At 33.3% G+C, this 18,033-nt stretch overlaps 1 protein-coding gene across 1 annotated transcript in view; it reads right to left on the bottom strand.

Annotated features, from left to right (window-relative positions):
- The window catches only part of LOC139506822 (uncharacterized), a 48,977-nt gene that overhangs the window by 27,019 nt on the left and 3,925 nt on the right, over nucleotides 1–18,033 (bottom strand). The window contains exons 7-21 of the mRNA XM_071295555.1: nucleotides 17,719–17,916; nucleotides 16,965–17,201; nucleotides 15,601–15,760; nucleotides 14,956–15,197; nucleotides 14,278–14,408; nucleotides 12,742–12,895; nucleotides 11,863–12,084; nucleotides 11,177–11,270; nucleotides 10,324–10,447; nucleotides 9,371–9,519; nucleotides 8,175–8,308; nucleotides 7,289–7,561; nucleotides 6,364–6,654; nucleotides 5,356–5,504; nucleotides 877–1,402 (exon numbers count right to left, since the gene is read on the bottom strand). Of these exons, the coding sequence (XP_071151656.1) occupies nucleotides 877–1,402; nucleotides 5,356–5,504; nucleotides 6,364–6,654; nucleotides 7,289–7,561; nucleotides 8,175–8,308; nucleotides 9,371–9,519; nucleotides 10,324–10,447; nucleotides 11,177–11,270; nucleotides 11,863–12,084; nucleotides 12,742–12,895; nucleotides 14,278–14,408; nucleotides 14,956–15,197; nucleotides 15,601–15,760; nucleotides 16,965–17,201; nucleotides 17,719–17,916 (3,084 nt within the window). The remainder of the gene's footprint in view (nucleotides 1–876; nucleotides 1,403–5,355; nucleotides 5,505–6,363; nucleotides 6,655–7,288; nucleotides 7,562–8,174; nucleotides 8,309–9,370; nucleotides 9,520–10,323; nucleotides 10,448–11,176; nucleotides 11,271–11,862; nucleotides 12,085–12,741; nucleotides 12,896–14,277; nucleotides 14,409–14,955; nucleotides 15,198–15,600; nucleotides 15,761–16,964; nucleotides 17,202–17,718; nucleotides 17,917–18,033) is intronic.

The following is an 18,033-nucleotide window of genomic DNA, read 5'->3' as shown; positions in this document are numbered from 1 at the left end:
ATATGTCTTGTCTGTGTGATATATTTTCTCAATCTTTATCAATTGTTGACACAGAGCTGTGTCTTGTCTGTGGGATATATTTTTCTCAATCTTTATCAATTGTTGACACAGAGATATGTCTTGTCAGTGTGATGTATTTTTCTCAATCTTTATCAAGTGTTGACACAGAGATATGTCTTGTCTGTGTGATATATTTTTCTCAATCTTGATCAATTGTTGTCACAGAGCTATGTTTTGTCTGTGTGATATATTTTTCTCAATCTTTATCAATTGTTGACACAGAGCTATGTCTTGTCTGTGTGATATATTTTTTCAATTTTTATCAGTTGTTGACACAGAGCTATGTCTTGTCTGTGTGATATATTTTTCTCAATCTTTATCAATTGTTGGCACGACTGATGAAACAGCATCTCTCTCTTCCATGAAAGGTGAGACAACAATGAATATATCAAAGTATTACGTGAAATTTTCAGGTTTAACCCAACTTTTGTTTAACTTTCCCTTCTAGAATTTACCTTGGAATTCAGTTTTTTTGTACCTTTTTGACCTAACAATAGATTAATGGACTGACCAGTGAAATCCATCAACAATCGTACTGATGTCATCAAAGCACCATTATTCAACATGCATCAAGTAGAATATTCATATGTGACATGCACAATAGATTGATGTTACTATTGCTAAACAAAAGTCAGTTATAGCATGGTAATATTTAACACAGGTGACTTTGATCCTTGTATTGCAAGGCATTATAAGTAACTGTAACATGAGTTGCTAGCTAAACTTGTTCAATGTTTAATTTTTATCAATTTCAAAGACAGCAAACATAACTATTCCAAATTCTAAATTTAGCTCCCTGTGTCAGATTGGACTTACCCATAGCATACACATAATAGGTAGCTCCCTGTGTCAGATTGGACTTACCCATAGCATACACATAATAGGTAGTTCCCTGTGTCAGATTGGACTTACCCATAGCATACACATAATAGGTAGTTCCCTGTGTCAGATTGGACTTACCCATAGCATACACATAATAGGTAGTTCCCTGTGTCAGATTGGACTTACCCATAGCATACACATAATAGGTAGTTCCCTGTGTCAGATTGGACTTACCCATAGCATACACATAATAGGTAGCTCCCTGTGTCAGATTGGACTTACCCATAGCATACACATAATAGGTAGTTCCCTGTGTCAGATTGGACTTACCCATAGCATACACATAATAGGTAGTTCCCTGTGTCAGATTGGACTTACCCATAGCATACACATAATAGGTAGCTCCCTGTGTCAGATTGAGACCTCTGATTGTTGTGACAGTGTACTGGTTTATATTGGAGACATCATATTCTGTAAACAGTTGCTTCTTCTCTTCATTTGTAGCTGAACCACCATCAATCTGTGTAAAATAGTAGATATTAAAAAATCATGCCTTAAGAAAGGATGAGATAAAGAGATCATGCTAATGTCATAAATTAAGGACAGGATTTACCTGGAGAGGAAGACATATAGATAGTACTGGTACTTTATGGCAATTTGTATGCCAAACACCATTGTTGATTTTGATAAATATCTGAAATTTTGGCCTATTTTCTATATTTTGGACAACTTGTTTTACTTGAAAAATATCTGATAGTCTTTAACAAATTTGTTCATTAATTTTCTAGACTCGAGGCAGTTTAGGGCTTGAAACATTGAATAGAATCTTGTATATTGTTGATGACAGAATTTTGACATTTAGGCAGCTTTTGATTTAGGTTGGTATCATATCCTCTTTTTAGTCACAAAAAGAGGTAATAATGCATAACTTTCACAAGCTTTACAATAAGTATTGTTGGCATCAGAGAAAGAGGTAATAATGAATAACTTACATATGCTTTACAATTAGTATTGTTGGCATTAGAGAAAGAGGTAATAATAAATAACTTACATATGCTTTACAATCAGTAATGTTGGCATCAGAGAAAGAGGTAATAATAAATAACTTACATATACTTTACAATCAGTAATGTTGGCATCAGAGAAAGAGGTAATAATAAATAACTTACATATGCTTTACAATCAGTAATGTTGGCATCAGAGAAAGAGGTAATAATAAATAACTTACATATGCTTTACAATCAGTAATGTTGGCATCAGAGAAAGATGTAATAATAAATAACTTACATATACTTTACAATCAGTAATGTTGGCATCAGAGAAAGAGGTAATAATAAATAACTTACATATACCTTACAATCAGTAATGTTGGCATCAGAGAAAGAGGTAATAATAAATAACTTACATATGCTTTACAATCAGTACTGTTGGCATCAGAGAAAGAGGTAATAATAAATAACTTACATATGCTTTACAATTAGTAATGTTGGCATCAGAGAAAGAGGTAATAATAAATAACTTACATATACTTTACAATTAGTGTTGTTGGCATCAGAGAAAGAGGTAATAATAAATAACTTACATATGCTTTACAATTAGTGTTGTTGGCATCAGAGAAAGAGGTAATAATAAATAACTTACATATGCTTTACAATTAGTGTTGTTGGCATCAGAGAAAGAGGTAATAATAAATAACTTACATATGCTTTACAATTAGTAATGTTGGCACCAGAGAAAGAGGTAATAATAAATAACTTACATATGCTTTACAATCAGTAATGTTGGCATCAGAGAAAGAGGTAATAATAAATAACTTACATATGCTTTACAATTAGTGTTGTTGGCATCAGAGAAAGAGGTAATAATAAATAACTTACATATGCTTTACAATTAGTATTGTTGGCATTAGAGAAAGAGGTAATAATAAATAACTTACATATGCTTTACAATTAGTATTGTTGGCATCAGAGAAAGAGGTAATAATGAATAACTTACATATGCTTTACAATAAGTGTTGTTGGCATCAGAGAAAGAGGTAATAATAAATAACTTACATATGCTTTACAATCAGTAATGTTGGCATCAGAGAAAGAGGTAATAATAAATAACTTACATATGCTTTACAATTAGTAATGTTGGCATCAGAGAAAGAGGTAATAATGAATAACTTACATATACTTTACAATCAGTAATGTTGGCATCAGAGAAAGAGGTAATAATAAATAACTTACATATGCTTTACAATCAGTAATGTTGGCATTAGAGAAAGAGGTAATAATAAATAACTTACATATGCTTTACAATCAGTAATGTTGGCATCAGAGAAAGAGGTAATAATAAATAACTTACATATGCTTTACAATCAGTAATGTTGGCATTAGAGAAAGAGGTAATAATAAATAACTTACATATGCTTTACAATCAGTAATGTTGGCATCAGAGAAAGAGGTAATAATAAATAACTTACATATGCTTTACAATAAGTATTGTTGGCATTAGAGAAAGAGGTAATAATAAATAACTTACATATGCTTTACAATCAGTAATGTTGGCATCAGAGAAAGAGGTAATAATAAATAACTTACATATGCTTTACAATTAGTAATATTGGCATCAGAGAAAGAGGTAATAATAAATAACTTACATATGCTTTACAATTAATAATGTTGGCATCAGAGAAAGAGGTAATAATAAATAACTTACATATACTTTACAATTAGTGTTGTTGGCATCAGAGAAAGAGGTAATAATAAATAACTTACATATGCTTTACAATTAGTGTTGTTGGCATCAGAGAAAGAGGTAATAATAAATAACTTACATATGCTTTACAATTAGTAATGTTGGCATCAGAGAAAGAGGTAATAATGAATAACTTACATATGCTTTACAATTAGTATTGTTGGCATTAGAGAAAGAGGTAATAATAAATAACTTACATATGCTTTACAATCAGTAATGTTGGCATCAGAGAAAGAGGTAATAATAAATAACTTACATATGCTTTACAATTAGTAATGTTGGCATCAGAGAAAGAGGTAATAATGAATAACTTACATATACTTTACAATTAGTATTGTTGGCATTAGAGAAAGAGGTAATAATAAATAACTTACATATGCTTTACAATAAGTATTGTTGGCATTAGAGAAAGAGGTAATAATAAATAACTTACATATGCTTTACAATAAGTATTGTTGGCATCAGAGAAAGAGGTAATAATGAATAACTTACATATACTTTACAATTAGTATTGTTGGCATCAGAGAAAGAGGTAATAATAAATAACTTACATATGCTTTACAATAAGTATTGTTGGCATTAGAGAAAGAGGTAATAATAAATAACTTACATATGCTTTACAATCAGTAATGTTGGCATCAGAGAAAGAGGTAATAATAAATAACTTACATATGCTTTACAATTAGTAATATTGGCATCAGAGAAAGAGGTAATAATAAATAACTTACATATGCTTTACAATAAGTATTGTTGGCATCAGAGAAAGAGGTAATAATAAATAACTTACATATGCTTTACAATAAGTATTGTTGGCATCAGAGAAAGAGGTAATAATGAATAACTTACATATACTTTACAATTAGTATTGTTGGCATCAGAGAAAGAGGTAATAATAAATAACTTACATATGCTTTACAATAAGTATTGTTGGCATTAGAGAAAGAGGTAATAATAAATAACTTACATATGCTTTACAATCAGTAATGTTGGCATCAGAGAAAGAGGTAATAATAAATAACTTACATATGCTTTACAATTAGTAATATTGGCATCAGAGAAAGAGGTAATAATAAATAACTTACATATGCTTTACAATCAGTAATGTTGGCATCAGAGAAAGAGGTAATAATAAATAACTTACATATACTTTACAATAAGTGTTGTTGGCATCAGAAAAAGAGGTAATAATAAATAACTTACATATGCTTTACAATTAGTGTTGTTGGCATCAGAGAAAGAGGTAATAATAAATAACTTACATAAGCTTTACAATTAGTGTTGTTGGCATCAGAGAAAGAGTTAATAATAAATAACTTACATATGCTTTACAATTAGTATTGTTGGCATCAGAGAAAGAGGTAATAATAAATAACTTACATATGCTTTACAATTAGTATTGTTGGCATCAGAGAAAGAGGTAATAATAAATAACTTACATATGCTTTACAATTAGTGTTGTTGGCATCAGAGAAAGAGGTAATAATAAATAACTTACATATGCTTTACAATTAGTATTGTTGGCATCAGAGAAAGAGGTAATAATAAATAACTTACATATGCTTTACAATTAGTATTGTTGGCATCAGAGAAAGAGGTAATAATAAATAACTTACATATGCTTTACAATTAGTATTGTTGGCATCAGAGAAAGAGGTAATAATAAATAACTTACATATGCTTTACAATAAGTATTGTTGGCATCAGAGAAAGAGGTAATAATAAATAACTTACATATGCTTTACAATTAGTGTTGTTGGCATCAGAGTTGTTTGACAAAGCCACGTAGTACATCAAGATATCTAACTTGGAACTAAATCCTTCAAATTGAATATCTAAATATGTGTCTGTAGGAATAAATTTCTCCATCACAAAGACTCCACCTGTAATTCAAATCCAATGAAATTAACATTAGAGATGATTGTTGGTCAAAATAATTCACCACATTCCCGATTTATAGGTGCTCATCAATATAAAGTTAAGTATACTTGGAAATCAATATACTCTGCTATGCATGGTGGGTTAAATAAAAGATAGTGTCCGACCAAGGAATAGCCCTAAGTGCACAATAGGTTGTTTGAATGTACTTTTTGGTTTATTCTACCAAGTTAAATCAGATAAGAGTGAAGGTTTGAACCATTAAAACGTTTAAACCTGCTGCAATTGTTTGCACCTGTCCTAAGTCAGGAATCTGATGTTCAGTAGTTGTCGTTTGTTGATGTGGTTCATAAGTGTTTTTCGTTTCTCAATTTTTTATATAGATTAGACCGTTGGCTTTCCCGTTTGAATGGTTTTACACTAGTAATTTTTTGGGGCCCTTTACAGCTTGTTGTTCGGTGTGAGCCAAGGCTCCATGTTGAAGACTGTACCTTGAACTATAATGGTTTACTTTTATAAATTGTGACTTGGATGGAGAGTTGTCTCATTGGCACTTATACCACATCTTCCTATATCTATGAAAAAAATTATCAATTGCTTCTTTTAAGTCCTAAGCTTGATTTAAAATAAATACTTTTTTGTAATAATATCAAAAACATTTGTTGTTAAAATCTTTTTTCCTCAGTATACTATTGTGGACACTTACCTGTAACTCCCCCATCAAATCCGACCCTGAAACCATTAGACGTGACCGTAGCCACAGAGTATGACGCACTGTATGCCTTCACTGTAAAGTAGTAGATACCAGTAAGAGGGGTCAACTCAAGGTATATAAATGTTAATACGTCTATTGTGAACACATACCTGTAACTCCTCCATTAAATCCGACCCTGAAACCATTTGACGTGACTGTAGCCACAGAGTATGACGCACTGTATGCCTTCACTGTAAAGTAGTAGATACCAGTTATTGGGGTCAACTCAAGGTCATAGAAAATGGTAGTTTTGTTTAGTCCTACATTTGTGTATGGAACTACATCATCCCTGGTCTTGGGGAATCTTCTGTCTGTTCCCACGGCAACCTCATAGAACACCACTTCCTGATTGGGATCTTGTGCATCCAACTTGGACTGGTCCACTTGCAATCCAGGGTTTCCTGTCAAAATTTCAAGAAGTTAAATGAATTCTTCCTTTAAACTGGGAGAAATGTTAATTTTTTTCTTTCATCCATATACTGTAATTTTTTCAATACATCTCTTTAAAGCAATTCAGATGTTAACAATTTTGTAAATGAACATTTCCCTTTTCAGGAAAATTATTTTATATAACAAACTTCCACTAGTTGATTCGAGTTGATTTTGTGTTTAAGATTTTGTTTTTTGTTTGCTTCATCATACTTTCAAATCATATATTCTATAATTAGTAATAATATACCAAAATTGTTGCATTTCATTCATTTTATTAATTCACTGAATATTTGTCTCCAAGAAATCATAAATATCAATTATTCAGCAAATTACAACAGAATTTTTATATTATTTAAGTGTAGCAGGTTATTTAAAAGTGTGCACCACATTTTTAAGGTTATTTCTAATAGATAGAAAAAATATTAAAGTCATTCCTTATAATTTAATTCTAAATTCTATTTTTAAAGAGTAAATTAGGAAAAAATGTTGATGATGTCACTGTCGCATGACAAAATTATGTCTATGACCTGATATGCAAAAAACTTTCAACCAACCAGAAGACAATTTACATCCAAAAATAAATTATTACAATTTGAACATTACCTGACAACACATCCACTTGTTTCATGGAATCAGCAGGTAAACCAAATCCATCCCAGTTAGCATAGACAATTGTATTGAATGGTAGGTAGTTTATATCATATCCAGTCACATCTCCATCAAACACCTTTCCAGGTAAGAGTGGGTTTTTCTCAATGGTGACACCATCTGATCTTAGAATGTAGGTGTAGTTCAATTTATTGGTCACCTTCACTAAGGAGTAGTACATTTTACCATTCTCTAGTGACAACCCATCTGTCATACCATCAGTATTCACTGGAAAAAATAACAGGAATAACTTAAATAACTTTTATTATATACTTAGTAGTAAATACAGATAAATTGTATGTGTAATACAGTCAAAGGCAATCGTGCTGTATCAGCCATCCGTGATGATATCAATATCAGTCACGATTGCAAAGGTTTTATCACACCTTTAATCTGTATGATGTCACATCATTGATATTAGTCACTGTTGCAAAGGCTTTATCAAGCCCCTAATCTGTATAATATGCATGTCACATACAAAACATCTACTTAAGGTATATAATAAAGTGTATATGGCTTTTTCAATATCACACACCGTATCAACCCTCAACCAATATAATCCCTCGAGCAGAGCTCTTGGGATTTTATTGGTGTCTCGGGTTGATATGGATGTGATATTGAAAAAGTCATATGATATTCTCTATATATAAATTGGAAATAAACTCATCATAGAATTGATATGTTAAAAAGTTATTATTACTTCACATACAAATTATACTGACTTCATAATATGCAATTATAAATATCAGTGAGAAAAAATCCTAATTGACTTATAAATATGTTGACCTTACATAATTTGTAACTACGTGTTATTGGTAGCCATTATAAAAAAAAAACTTACGATTCATTTGCAGCCAGTCTTGAACAACAAGACCATCAAGCCTTTGGATCTTCCATTCATAACTTGTAACTGGACATGGGTCACCTGACATATCCCATGATGCTCTGTAAGTATCATCACCAGACTGGAACTGACTATAAAAAAATATATATTATAAATATACTGCCCTTGTATGAAGGTGTTAGGGTAGATTATCACACAAGGGGAAAAATCATCATCCATGACGAAGTCGCAGGTGATAATTTTTTCACCAAGTGTGTTAATCACCCTAATACCTTCATCCAAGGGCAGTATGTTTTTTTTTTATTATACTGCATACCTTATGATTCAAGTGTGCACTATGTTATTAGAAGGGCAATTGTGAAAAGATAAAGTCATAAATTAAGATAGTTTACTAATTACAACAACAAAACGATGGAGATGTAGTAATTAGAATCGGTAAACCTCAGCCGAAGTGGGTGTTAATTGTTCTGGATTGGCAAACTTCAGGCTCAGCGGGTGTTAATTTTAGGCATTAGCACACGTTGCTAATATTATCACATGCTGCTATGGGTAGGAGGGGCTTATGAAAGGTTAGTAAAAATTAACAAATGCCACGTGTCAAATGAAATGAATGGATAATATAAGAAATTTGCATAAAGTAAAATAATACAGATTATTGTACTTAGTGTTAAAATTCCAGGTTTTGATTGGTTACTACGAGGGAGATAATTTAACCTATCCCATAGATGATACTCCATTACCCTTCACAGAGTTGCTTGATCAATTGTGCGCTTTATATAATCCAGATTGTTGTTATGAACAAGTCATTACTTTGAATTTGAAATTCAATAGACAGTAATAACAGAACATTCAGTACAACAAATTAAATAACACATAGCTGAGATGGTGATAGAGCATATTGCTTCACTATTAAATAACACATAGCTGAGATGGTGATAGAGCATATTGCTTCACTATTAAATAACACATAGCTGAGATGGTGATAGAGCATATTGCTTCACTATTAAATAACACATAGCTGAGATGGTGATAGAGCATATTGCTTCACTATTAAATAACACATAGCTGAGATGGTGATTGAGCATATTGTTTCACTATTAAATAACACATAGCTGAGATGGTGATTGAGCATATTGTTTCACTATTAAATAACACATAGCTGAGATGGTGATAGAGCATATTGTTTCACTTACACATCTCCTACAGAATTCTCCAATACATCATTGACCCCTACATGACTGAGGGGGTCCATTCCCTGACTGAGGTATGACATATAAAGTCCATTGGATGTGGCAACACTTGTCAGACTAGCTCCATTGATTCCTTTCACAGAAACATAAACCTAAAATAATCATTTAGAAAATCAGCAATAAATAAGATTAAGATCATGAACAACAGTAAAAGCACTACCAGGCATTATACAAAACTTTATCTTATAAGTTATTAGGTTTCCACTGTATCCTCGCAGCACTTGCGGGGTGCTCCAAATAACGCAGGGATCTACGTACATACATACACACATTAGATGAGACGTACAGGAATGCACTCTCTTTTTACTTTCCCAAATATTACACAAAGTATAGTTTTGAAACCAGGGATAATTTATTTTCACACTTACCTGTATTCTATTTTAAGAATAGATAATGAATTTCTATAAGGCAGCTGCCATGGAAAGGGCGTGTTAATGTTGATCTCTATTTACACTCAATTGATTTTTTTTTTCTCAACCTTAAATATTTTGGCAAAAATTTCCCAACTTACCACTCAATAACCAACAAGATTGAGAGCACCAATGGTATAGGATCTGACACCATCTTCTAAATCTATGTCAAACTTACCACTCCATAACCAACAAGATTGAGAGCACCAATGGTATAGGATCTGACACCATCATCTAAATCTATGTCAAACTTACCACTCCATAACCAACAAGATTGAGAGCACCAATGGTATAGGATCTGACACCATCATCTAAATCTATGTCAAACTTACCACTCTATAACCAACAAGATTGAGAGCACCAATGGTATAGGATCTGACACCATCATCTAAATCTATGTCAAACTTACCACTCCATAACCAACAAGATTGAGAGCACCAATGGTATAGGATCTGACACCATCATCTAAATCTATGTCAAACTTACCACTCTATAACCAACAAGATTGAGAGCACCAATGGTATAGGATCTGACACCATCTTCTAAATCTATGTCAGAGAAAGGTTTAATTTGTCCCCCACCAGGTGTCGTTCCAAGGGCTATCTGGTACCTATAAAGTATATCAAGGACTCATGTCAATGCATAATACACAAGTGCAGAAACTATTGCATTCTGGGTAATATTTTCAAAGCATAGTAATTAACTTACAACATCCTGAACAATGGCTTAATATGTACAGACAATAAATTACTAAAAATTCGGCAGATTATGAAACAGTAATTTGAGACTTGAAGTTAGTACATTTTGCATGCATGCATTTACCCATCATATACATACATATGATATAACAGCCATATGGAACATTTGCTGAAGTTATATAAAGTTCAGCTAAAACTAATTAAAAGTTAATTTTAGTCCATTAAGGCTACAATTTCACAGAATTTTCTAAGGCCAATCTACTTGTTCCTGTCACTGTCTATCAAGTTTTCCAGAGGATATCAGTTCAAAATATAGTCCTGTTTCTTTTGCCAAATTTCCTTTTGACATTGTTCAGTTTTTATCCTCTGTATTTAATATGAAGATAAGAAAAAGTAGTACGATTGCCAATGAGACTGCTAATTAAGCAATTAAAAGCAACCGTACAGCCTTTAACAATAGGAAAAACTAAGTTAAGTAGTTTAGCCGACTAATGAAGGAATGGTTGTCATCACTGATTCTTAGGTTTTTAATTGAATAATGAATGATTTGCTACGATCCTGCAACCTATTTTGAGATTTGCAAGGTCTTTTAACAGATAATAACTGAAATTATCAGTAAGTTTTTTGTGTCTTAAACTGACCTTTGTATCCCAGATTCTGGATCTTGGAATGCTTGCCATGTGGCTGACACTGAAGTCATTGACTCTGAACAAGTGGCATCCAGCAAGTCACATTCTGCAAAAAGATGTAAAAAACATTTATTACATTAGAAATACCAGTAACATCTTACTGACCATTTCACAAAGTAAACAAAATAGTTATCATGTATCTACTTAAGTTTTAATTTCATAAGTAAGAAAACCTTTTAAAAAAAATGTGTAGTTGCTCAGAATTTTCAAGCTTGAAAACCGTGTCCTTATCTGCATATATATTATTCAAAATTCCTGTCTGTTCAGAGTAAATCACTTTAATTTTAATCAGATATGAAATAGGTTATAATTCAGTTATGTAACATAAGTAAAATCTTTCTAAAACAAAAAATGACAACCCTATCATATTAAAAGGGGAGGTAACTGTTGTTATGGTAAAGGAAATATGTCTTTGTGTTAAATTCTTCTAAATCCATTGCCACATTTACTATCAAGGAACATGGAATTATTGAACTGATCATACTGATTAGAAGAACACTGACAAATATAATATTAGATCTCAAGACAAAAATATCTCTTGCAGAATTCCCAAGTGGACACATGTCTTGTACAAATAAAATATTCAGCGTTAAATGGGTTCACTTGAGACTGGTTTCACTGTAATAATATGTTCTTACCATCATCTGTGTCACATTTCTTTGCATTCATGGCTAAAGTCATCTCAGTGTTGGTGACATCTACCCTGTATGTAGTGTGTAAGTCAATGACTTTGCCGTAGGTTGGTGGTGTGGAGTCTATGCCAATCTCAGGAGAGAAGGCATATGTCTCCATATCAACCAAGTTTACTGCAGTAACTGTCACATAGTATTTATCACCATGATATAACTTGTTACCAAGACCTAAGAAAAATAAAGAAAATTTCTTATTCCTAAGTATGGTGAAATCATATATTTATGAATTAATAATAAAATTGAGAATGGAAATGGGGAATGTGTCAAAGAGACAACAACCCGACCAAATAAAAAACAACAGCAGAGGGTCACCAACAGGTCTTCAATGTAGCGAGATTTATGGTAACTTTAAGATATCAAAACATATGATAGCAATAACTTTCTTTCCAAAATTACTATTTTTTTCCTAAAAATGTTTGAAATATTTGTCACTTTAATTTTGGAAAACAACAAAAATCAATCAATCAAATATATTTTTCCAAAGTTTTCAAAATTTATCAATACAATTATTTTTTGTTTCAAAGTTTTTCCATAAGCTTGATTCAAAATTTATTACCCCATTTATTAAAACTTTCTATAATTTACTTTGGTATAACTTTTAAGACTAAGTGTATGTTTAAATTCATAAATTCTTGCTGAATTCTTGGTTGCAGTTGGAAAATAATTTGTGAACCACATCTCCTTATTTCATAAGACCTAAATTGTATGTCATGGATCTTCAGTTCTAGTATTGAAATAGAACTCTTTTTAAATTGCATATTGTGATAGAAATATATCTAAATTGATTATTGACTCCTAAATCCTGACCTAACAGTTGAAACTCACCTTGGATTGAGTATTGACTTATGTATCCTGGGACCTCTGTTCCATTGAAGATATTATTTGATCCTTGTTGACTTCCCATTGTTATCCTGTATTTCTGGATAGGACTCTGTTTGTCTAGGAAGCCATACCATGTACACAGTATAGGGGCATTCAACTGTACAATGTTAAAACATAAATCATGTACACAGTAATGGGGCATTCAACTGTACACAACAAAGATAAAAACATATATCACTATATTTTTTAATAGAGCCCTTAAACATAAGATATATCTACAAAGATAAGTCCACCTTGCTGAAAACTTGAAAATGATTTTACAATCTGTAAGTTTATGGTATGATTGACAATGAGACAAATGTCTACCAAATTATTTAGAGGTTAAAAACTAGTTGCTGTCTCATTTTTGCTTACAATACATCTTGAATTCAAATATATAAATTGTGCTGGTCTTTTCTGACTATTTTAACCTTATTTATATCAAAGCTTTTTTTAACCTAAGCTTAGAAGTTGAAAAGTTACATGATTTGATGCAATCCTAAATGATAAAAATTACATTTAAGGCAATAATAAAACTAGTTATACCCACCCCAACATAATCAGGACAGGAGACAAAACCTTCTCCTGGTGGAGATTTGTCAATAATAAAACTAGTTATACTCACCTCAAAATAATCAGGACAGGAGACAAAGCCTTCTTCTGGTGGAGTTTTGTCAATGATATACTCACCCCAACATAATCAGGACAGGAGACAAAGCCTTCTCCTGATGGAGTTTTTCAATGATATACTCACCCCAACATAATCAGGACAGGAGACAAAGCCTTCTCCTGGTGGAGTTTTTTCAATGATATACTCACCCCAACATAATTGTCTCTTCTCCTAGTGGAGTTTTTTCAATGATATACTCACCCCAACATAATCAGGACAGGAGACAAAGCCTTCTCCTGGTGGAGTTTTGTCAATGATATACTCACCCCAACATAATCAGAACAGGAGACAAAGCCTTCTCCTGATGGAGTTTTTCAATGATATACTCACCCCAACATAATCAGAACATGAGACAAAGCCTTCTCCTGATGGAGTTTTTCAATGGTATACTCACCCCAACATAATCAGGACAGGAGAAAAAGCCTTCTCCTGATGGAGTTTTTCAATGATATACTCACCCCAACATAATCAGAACAGGAGACAAAGCCTTCTCCTGGTGGAGTTTTTCAATGGTATACTCACCCCAACATAATCAGGACAGGAGACAAAGCCTTCTCCTGATGGAGTTTTTCAATGATATACTCACCCCAACATAATCAGGACAGGAGACAAAGCCTTCTCCTGGTGGAGTTTTGTCAATGGTATACTCACCCCAACATAATCAGGACAGGAGACAAAGCCTTCTCCTGATGGAGTTTTTCAATGATATACTCACCCCAACATAATTGTCTCTTCTCCTGGTGGAGTTTTGTCAATGATATACTCACCCCAACATAATCAGGACAGGAGACACACCTTCTCCTGATGGAGTTTTTCAATAATATACTCACCCCAACATAATCAGGACATGAGACAAAGCCTTCTCCTGGTGGAGTTTTGTCAATGATAACTGAACCTGTAGCTACTTCAGACACGAGTCCAGCTTTGTTCTCTGCCCAGATGCTGATGATATTTGGTTTTCCTAAAACCAACACATATAAAGTACATTCATTATTATTTGTAGGGTATTTATTATTGTGGAATTTGTGGGTTAAAGTTAACGATGAATTTAAGTTTTAATGAAATACAAATTTTTGAAATCTTGTATGGACAACATTAATTTAAAGCCATGAAATAGAATATTTACGCAGATAAGGCTTTTCCTCATTCCTAAAATTTAGTACCAATGAAAATAAAGGAATCCACGGTATATAATATCTATCAGAGAATCATATATATTTTACATCTTAAATAAGGCGTATCAATTACAAAAATGCAATTTTGCACATGCAAGCTGTTGAGAATTTGAATTATCAACCACATCACCTGAACTTTGTTTAGCAGCCTAGACTGCTCAGTCAACTAGATTATCTATATTTATGTTAGCATTTCTTCCAGGCACAAACCTACCGTTAGAATTTTAAGTAAATCAAACATTTAAAACAGTCACATAGGGGTTGAATACACCTTATCACTATTCATCAGCAATTCCAGAACATCATAGACTATTTTCTAACATTGTTACATACCTGTATCAACAGCAGTAACATAAGCCAATGGTAAAGTACTGAAATCCATGGATGAAATCTCTACCTCAACCATTGAGGCAATGTCCTGAGCAAATGGATAGGTTCCTACTGAATACCACCCAAGTACTATACCACTCTCTGTGTCGTTGTATGTCCACTGGGCGGTCAGTGAGTCAGTTGTTGTCTCGTACAGAGAATGACCACTAGTGATGTCCTGATCTAATGATGTCTTGTCTGTTAACCTATTAAAATACAATTATAAAGAGTGAAAAAAAAATATGTACAGATAACAAAAGATGTCAATCCAGTGGAATCCCAATAATTTTCATTGGAATTGAAAGTCCAACTGGAATTTAACTAGTCAATCCAATGGAATTCAGTTAAACACAGCTTTCAACTGGATGTTCTAGAGTCATATTCTACTGGAATGACTAGAGTAAATAGCATCGTTCCAAGACTCAACCTTTATTTTAGTATCTATGTCATTCAATACAGGATGACTTTAGAAACAGGAGTACAGCTAAACAGATTAAGGTGTGCTGCTTTGGAAAATGTAGCGTTAGAGATTTTGAAGTGCCTTCTTAGGTTTGTTTTCATGGATCAACCTTTACTTGTAAATTCCACACACTAAGCTACTTTAATTACCTGTCAATTATGACTGTCGGTGGTGAAACATCAACCATAAAACCATCAGAGGATGACTGTACAACATTTCCACCATTAGTGATTCCCCTAACAGAGGTGTAATACATGGTCTCTGGCTTCAATGGTAGTGTGGCATGGGCGTGTCCAGAGCTCGTTACTCCTACAAGTAAACATTAAAACAATGAACCTTATGCTTAATAGTGATGTACCTCTAAATTATCCCTCTTTAATTGGGTAAAAATGATCTTTCTCTGAGTGACATGTAGAGATAAGAATAGCTGATGTCCATTGAATGTTTTAAATTATATTGTCTTTGAATGATTCAAACTGAGTCAATAGCAGACTACACTTTCTATCTCCTGCGACATTGTCTCCCTCTTAATGTATGATACCCTCACTCATGAATGATTCAAACTGAGTCAATGGCAGACTACACTAACCATCTCCTGCGATCCAAACTGAGTCAATAGCAGACTACACTTACCATCTCCTGTGATCCAAACTGAGTCAATAGCAGACTACACTTACCATCTCCTGTGATCCAAACTGAGTCAATAGCAGACTACACTTACCATCTCCTGTGATTCAAACTGAGTCAATAGCAGACTACACTTACCATCTCCTGTGATTCAAACTGAGTCAATAGCAGACTACACTTACCATCTCCTGCGATCCAAACTGAGTCAATAGCAGACTACACTTACCATCTCCTGTGATCCAAACTGAGTCAATAGCAGACTACACTTACCATCTCCTGTGATTCAAACTTAGTCAATAGCAGACTACACTTACCATCTCCTGTGATTCAAACTGAGTCAATTGCAGACTACACTTACCATCTCCTCTGATTCAAACTGAGTCAATAGCAGACTACACTAAATATCTCCTGTGATTCAACCTGAGTCAATAGCAGACTACACTTACCATCTCCTGTGATTCAAACTGAGTCAATAGCAGACTACACTTACCATCTCCTGTGATTCAAACTGAGTAAATAGCAGACTACACTTACCATCTCCTGTGATTCAAACTGAGTCAATGGCAGACTACACTTACCATCTCCTGTGATTCAAACTGAGTCAATAGCAGACTACACTTACCATCTCCTGTGATTCAAACTGAGTCAATGGCAGACTACACTTACCATCTCCTGTGATCCAAACTGAGTCAATAGCAGACTACACTAAACATCTCCTGTGATTCAAACTGAGTCAATAGCAGACTACACTTACCATCTCCTGTGATTCAAACTGAGTCAATGGCAGACTACACTTACCATCTCCTGTGATTCAAACTGAGTCAATAGCAGACTACACTTACCATCTCCTGTGATTCCAACTGAGTCAATAGCAGACTACACTTACCATCTCCTGCAACATTTTCTTCCTCTGAATGTATGATACCCTCAATGATGAATGGCTGTACCTCTTCCCCGCCTGGTGTGGTACCCACAGCCCATTCATACATCATTACACCATGTAGGTGACTTTCAAATCCATCAAACTGTATAGTGACAGTGGTGGTATCCACTGTGTAGTCCACATCCACGCCTAATTCTGTTGAGGTTCCGTCTGTTCCGTCAGCTCCATCAACAATAAGACCTGCGTATAATGTTCTAGACGTAATATTTACTCTTTCATTACTTTAGACTTTACTGTTATTAATCTATGGATGACTTTTAAATTCATGCACTTTTCCATAAATTTCCTACATCACAATGCTTATGTTATTACAACACAGTAAGAACTGATTGTTCGATGACCTAAGGTCAACTGGTGTAACTCATTCATAAAAACAACTCAAGATTGGTGAATCTAAGATAAAGGTTTTACTTTTTTGTTAAAGTCTGCATTATGCTTTTAGAATAAAGATTTGCTTTCATTAAATAAATACATATAATATTCAGCTATGTTCATCTAAGCAGAAGCATGCCTTTTAGTCATGAAAATTTTGTCTGCAATTCTATGGAAATGTGCTTGCTTAACAGTTGAAATATAAGATTTGATAGGTTATTTGAGCTGATGGAAAGTGATGACAGACAACAGTACTGACAGATTGTGTTTTACATCAGGATTGATAAATTTGTTTCTCTTTTCTGATTTGTGACTATACAATTACCTGCTCTGTCCTCTTCAACAACCACAATAGGAGTAGATGTAATCGACGAGCTGAGTAGTTGTGCTCCATTCTGGGCCTTTAGACTGAGGTAATATACAGGCTCGTAGGTAGTAAGGTTGGTGATCTCCAGACTAAGACCTTGTACATATACATCATTCTCTGCACCATATAATGTCCACCCTAGTTTGTTGGTTCCACCTATAAGAAAGAGACAAAAGATATTATACAAACAATAAATATTGTATAATATGTGGAAACTTTCATACTATATATATTTTAGCATTATTTTGAACCATTGGTCTTCATTTCACAAAA

Source organism: Mytilus edulis, chromosome 1 (genome assembly GCF_963676685.1).
Source record: "Mytilus edulis chromosome 1, xbMytEdul2.2, whole genome shotgun sequence".
Classification (NCBI taxonomy): domain Eukaryota; kingdom Metazoa; phylum Mollusca; class Bivalvia; order Mytilida; family Mytilidae; genus Mytilus; species Mytilus edulis.
Note: the sequence above shows the minus strand (reverse complement) of the source record. Positions and strands in the feature narration are given on the sequence as shown.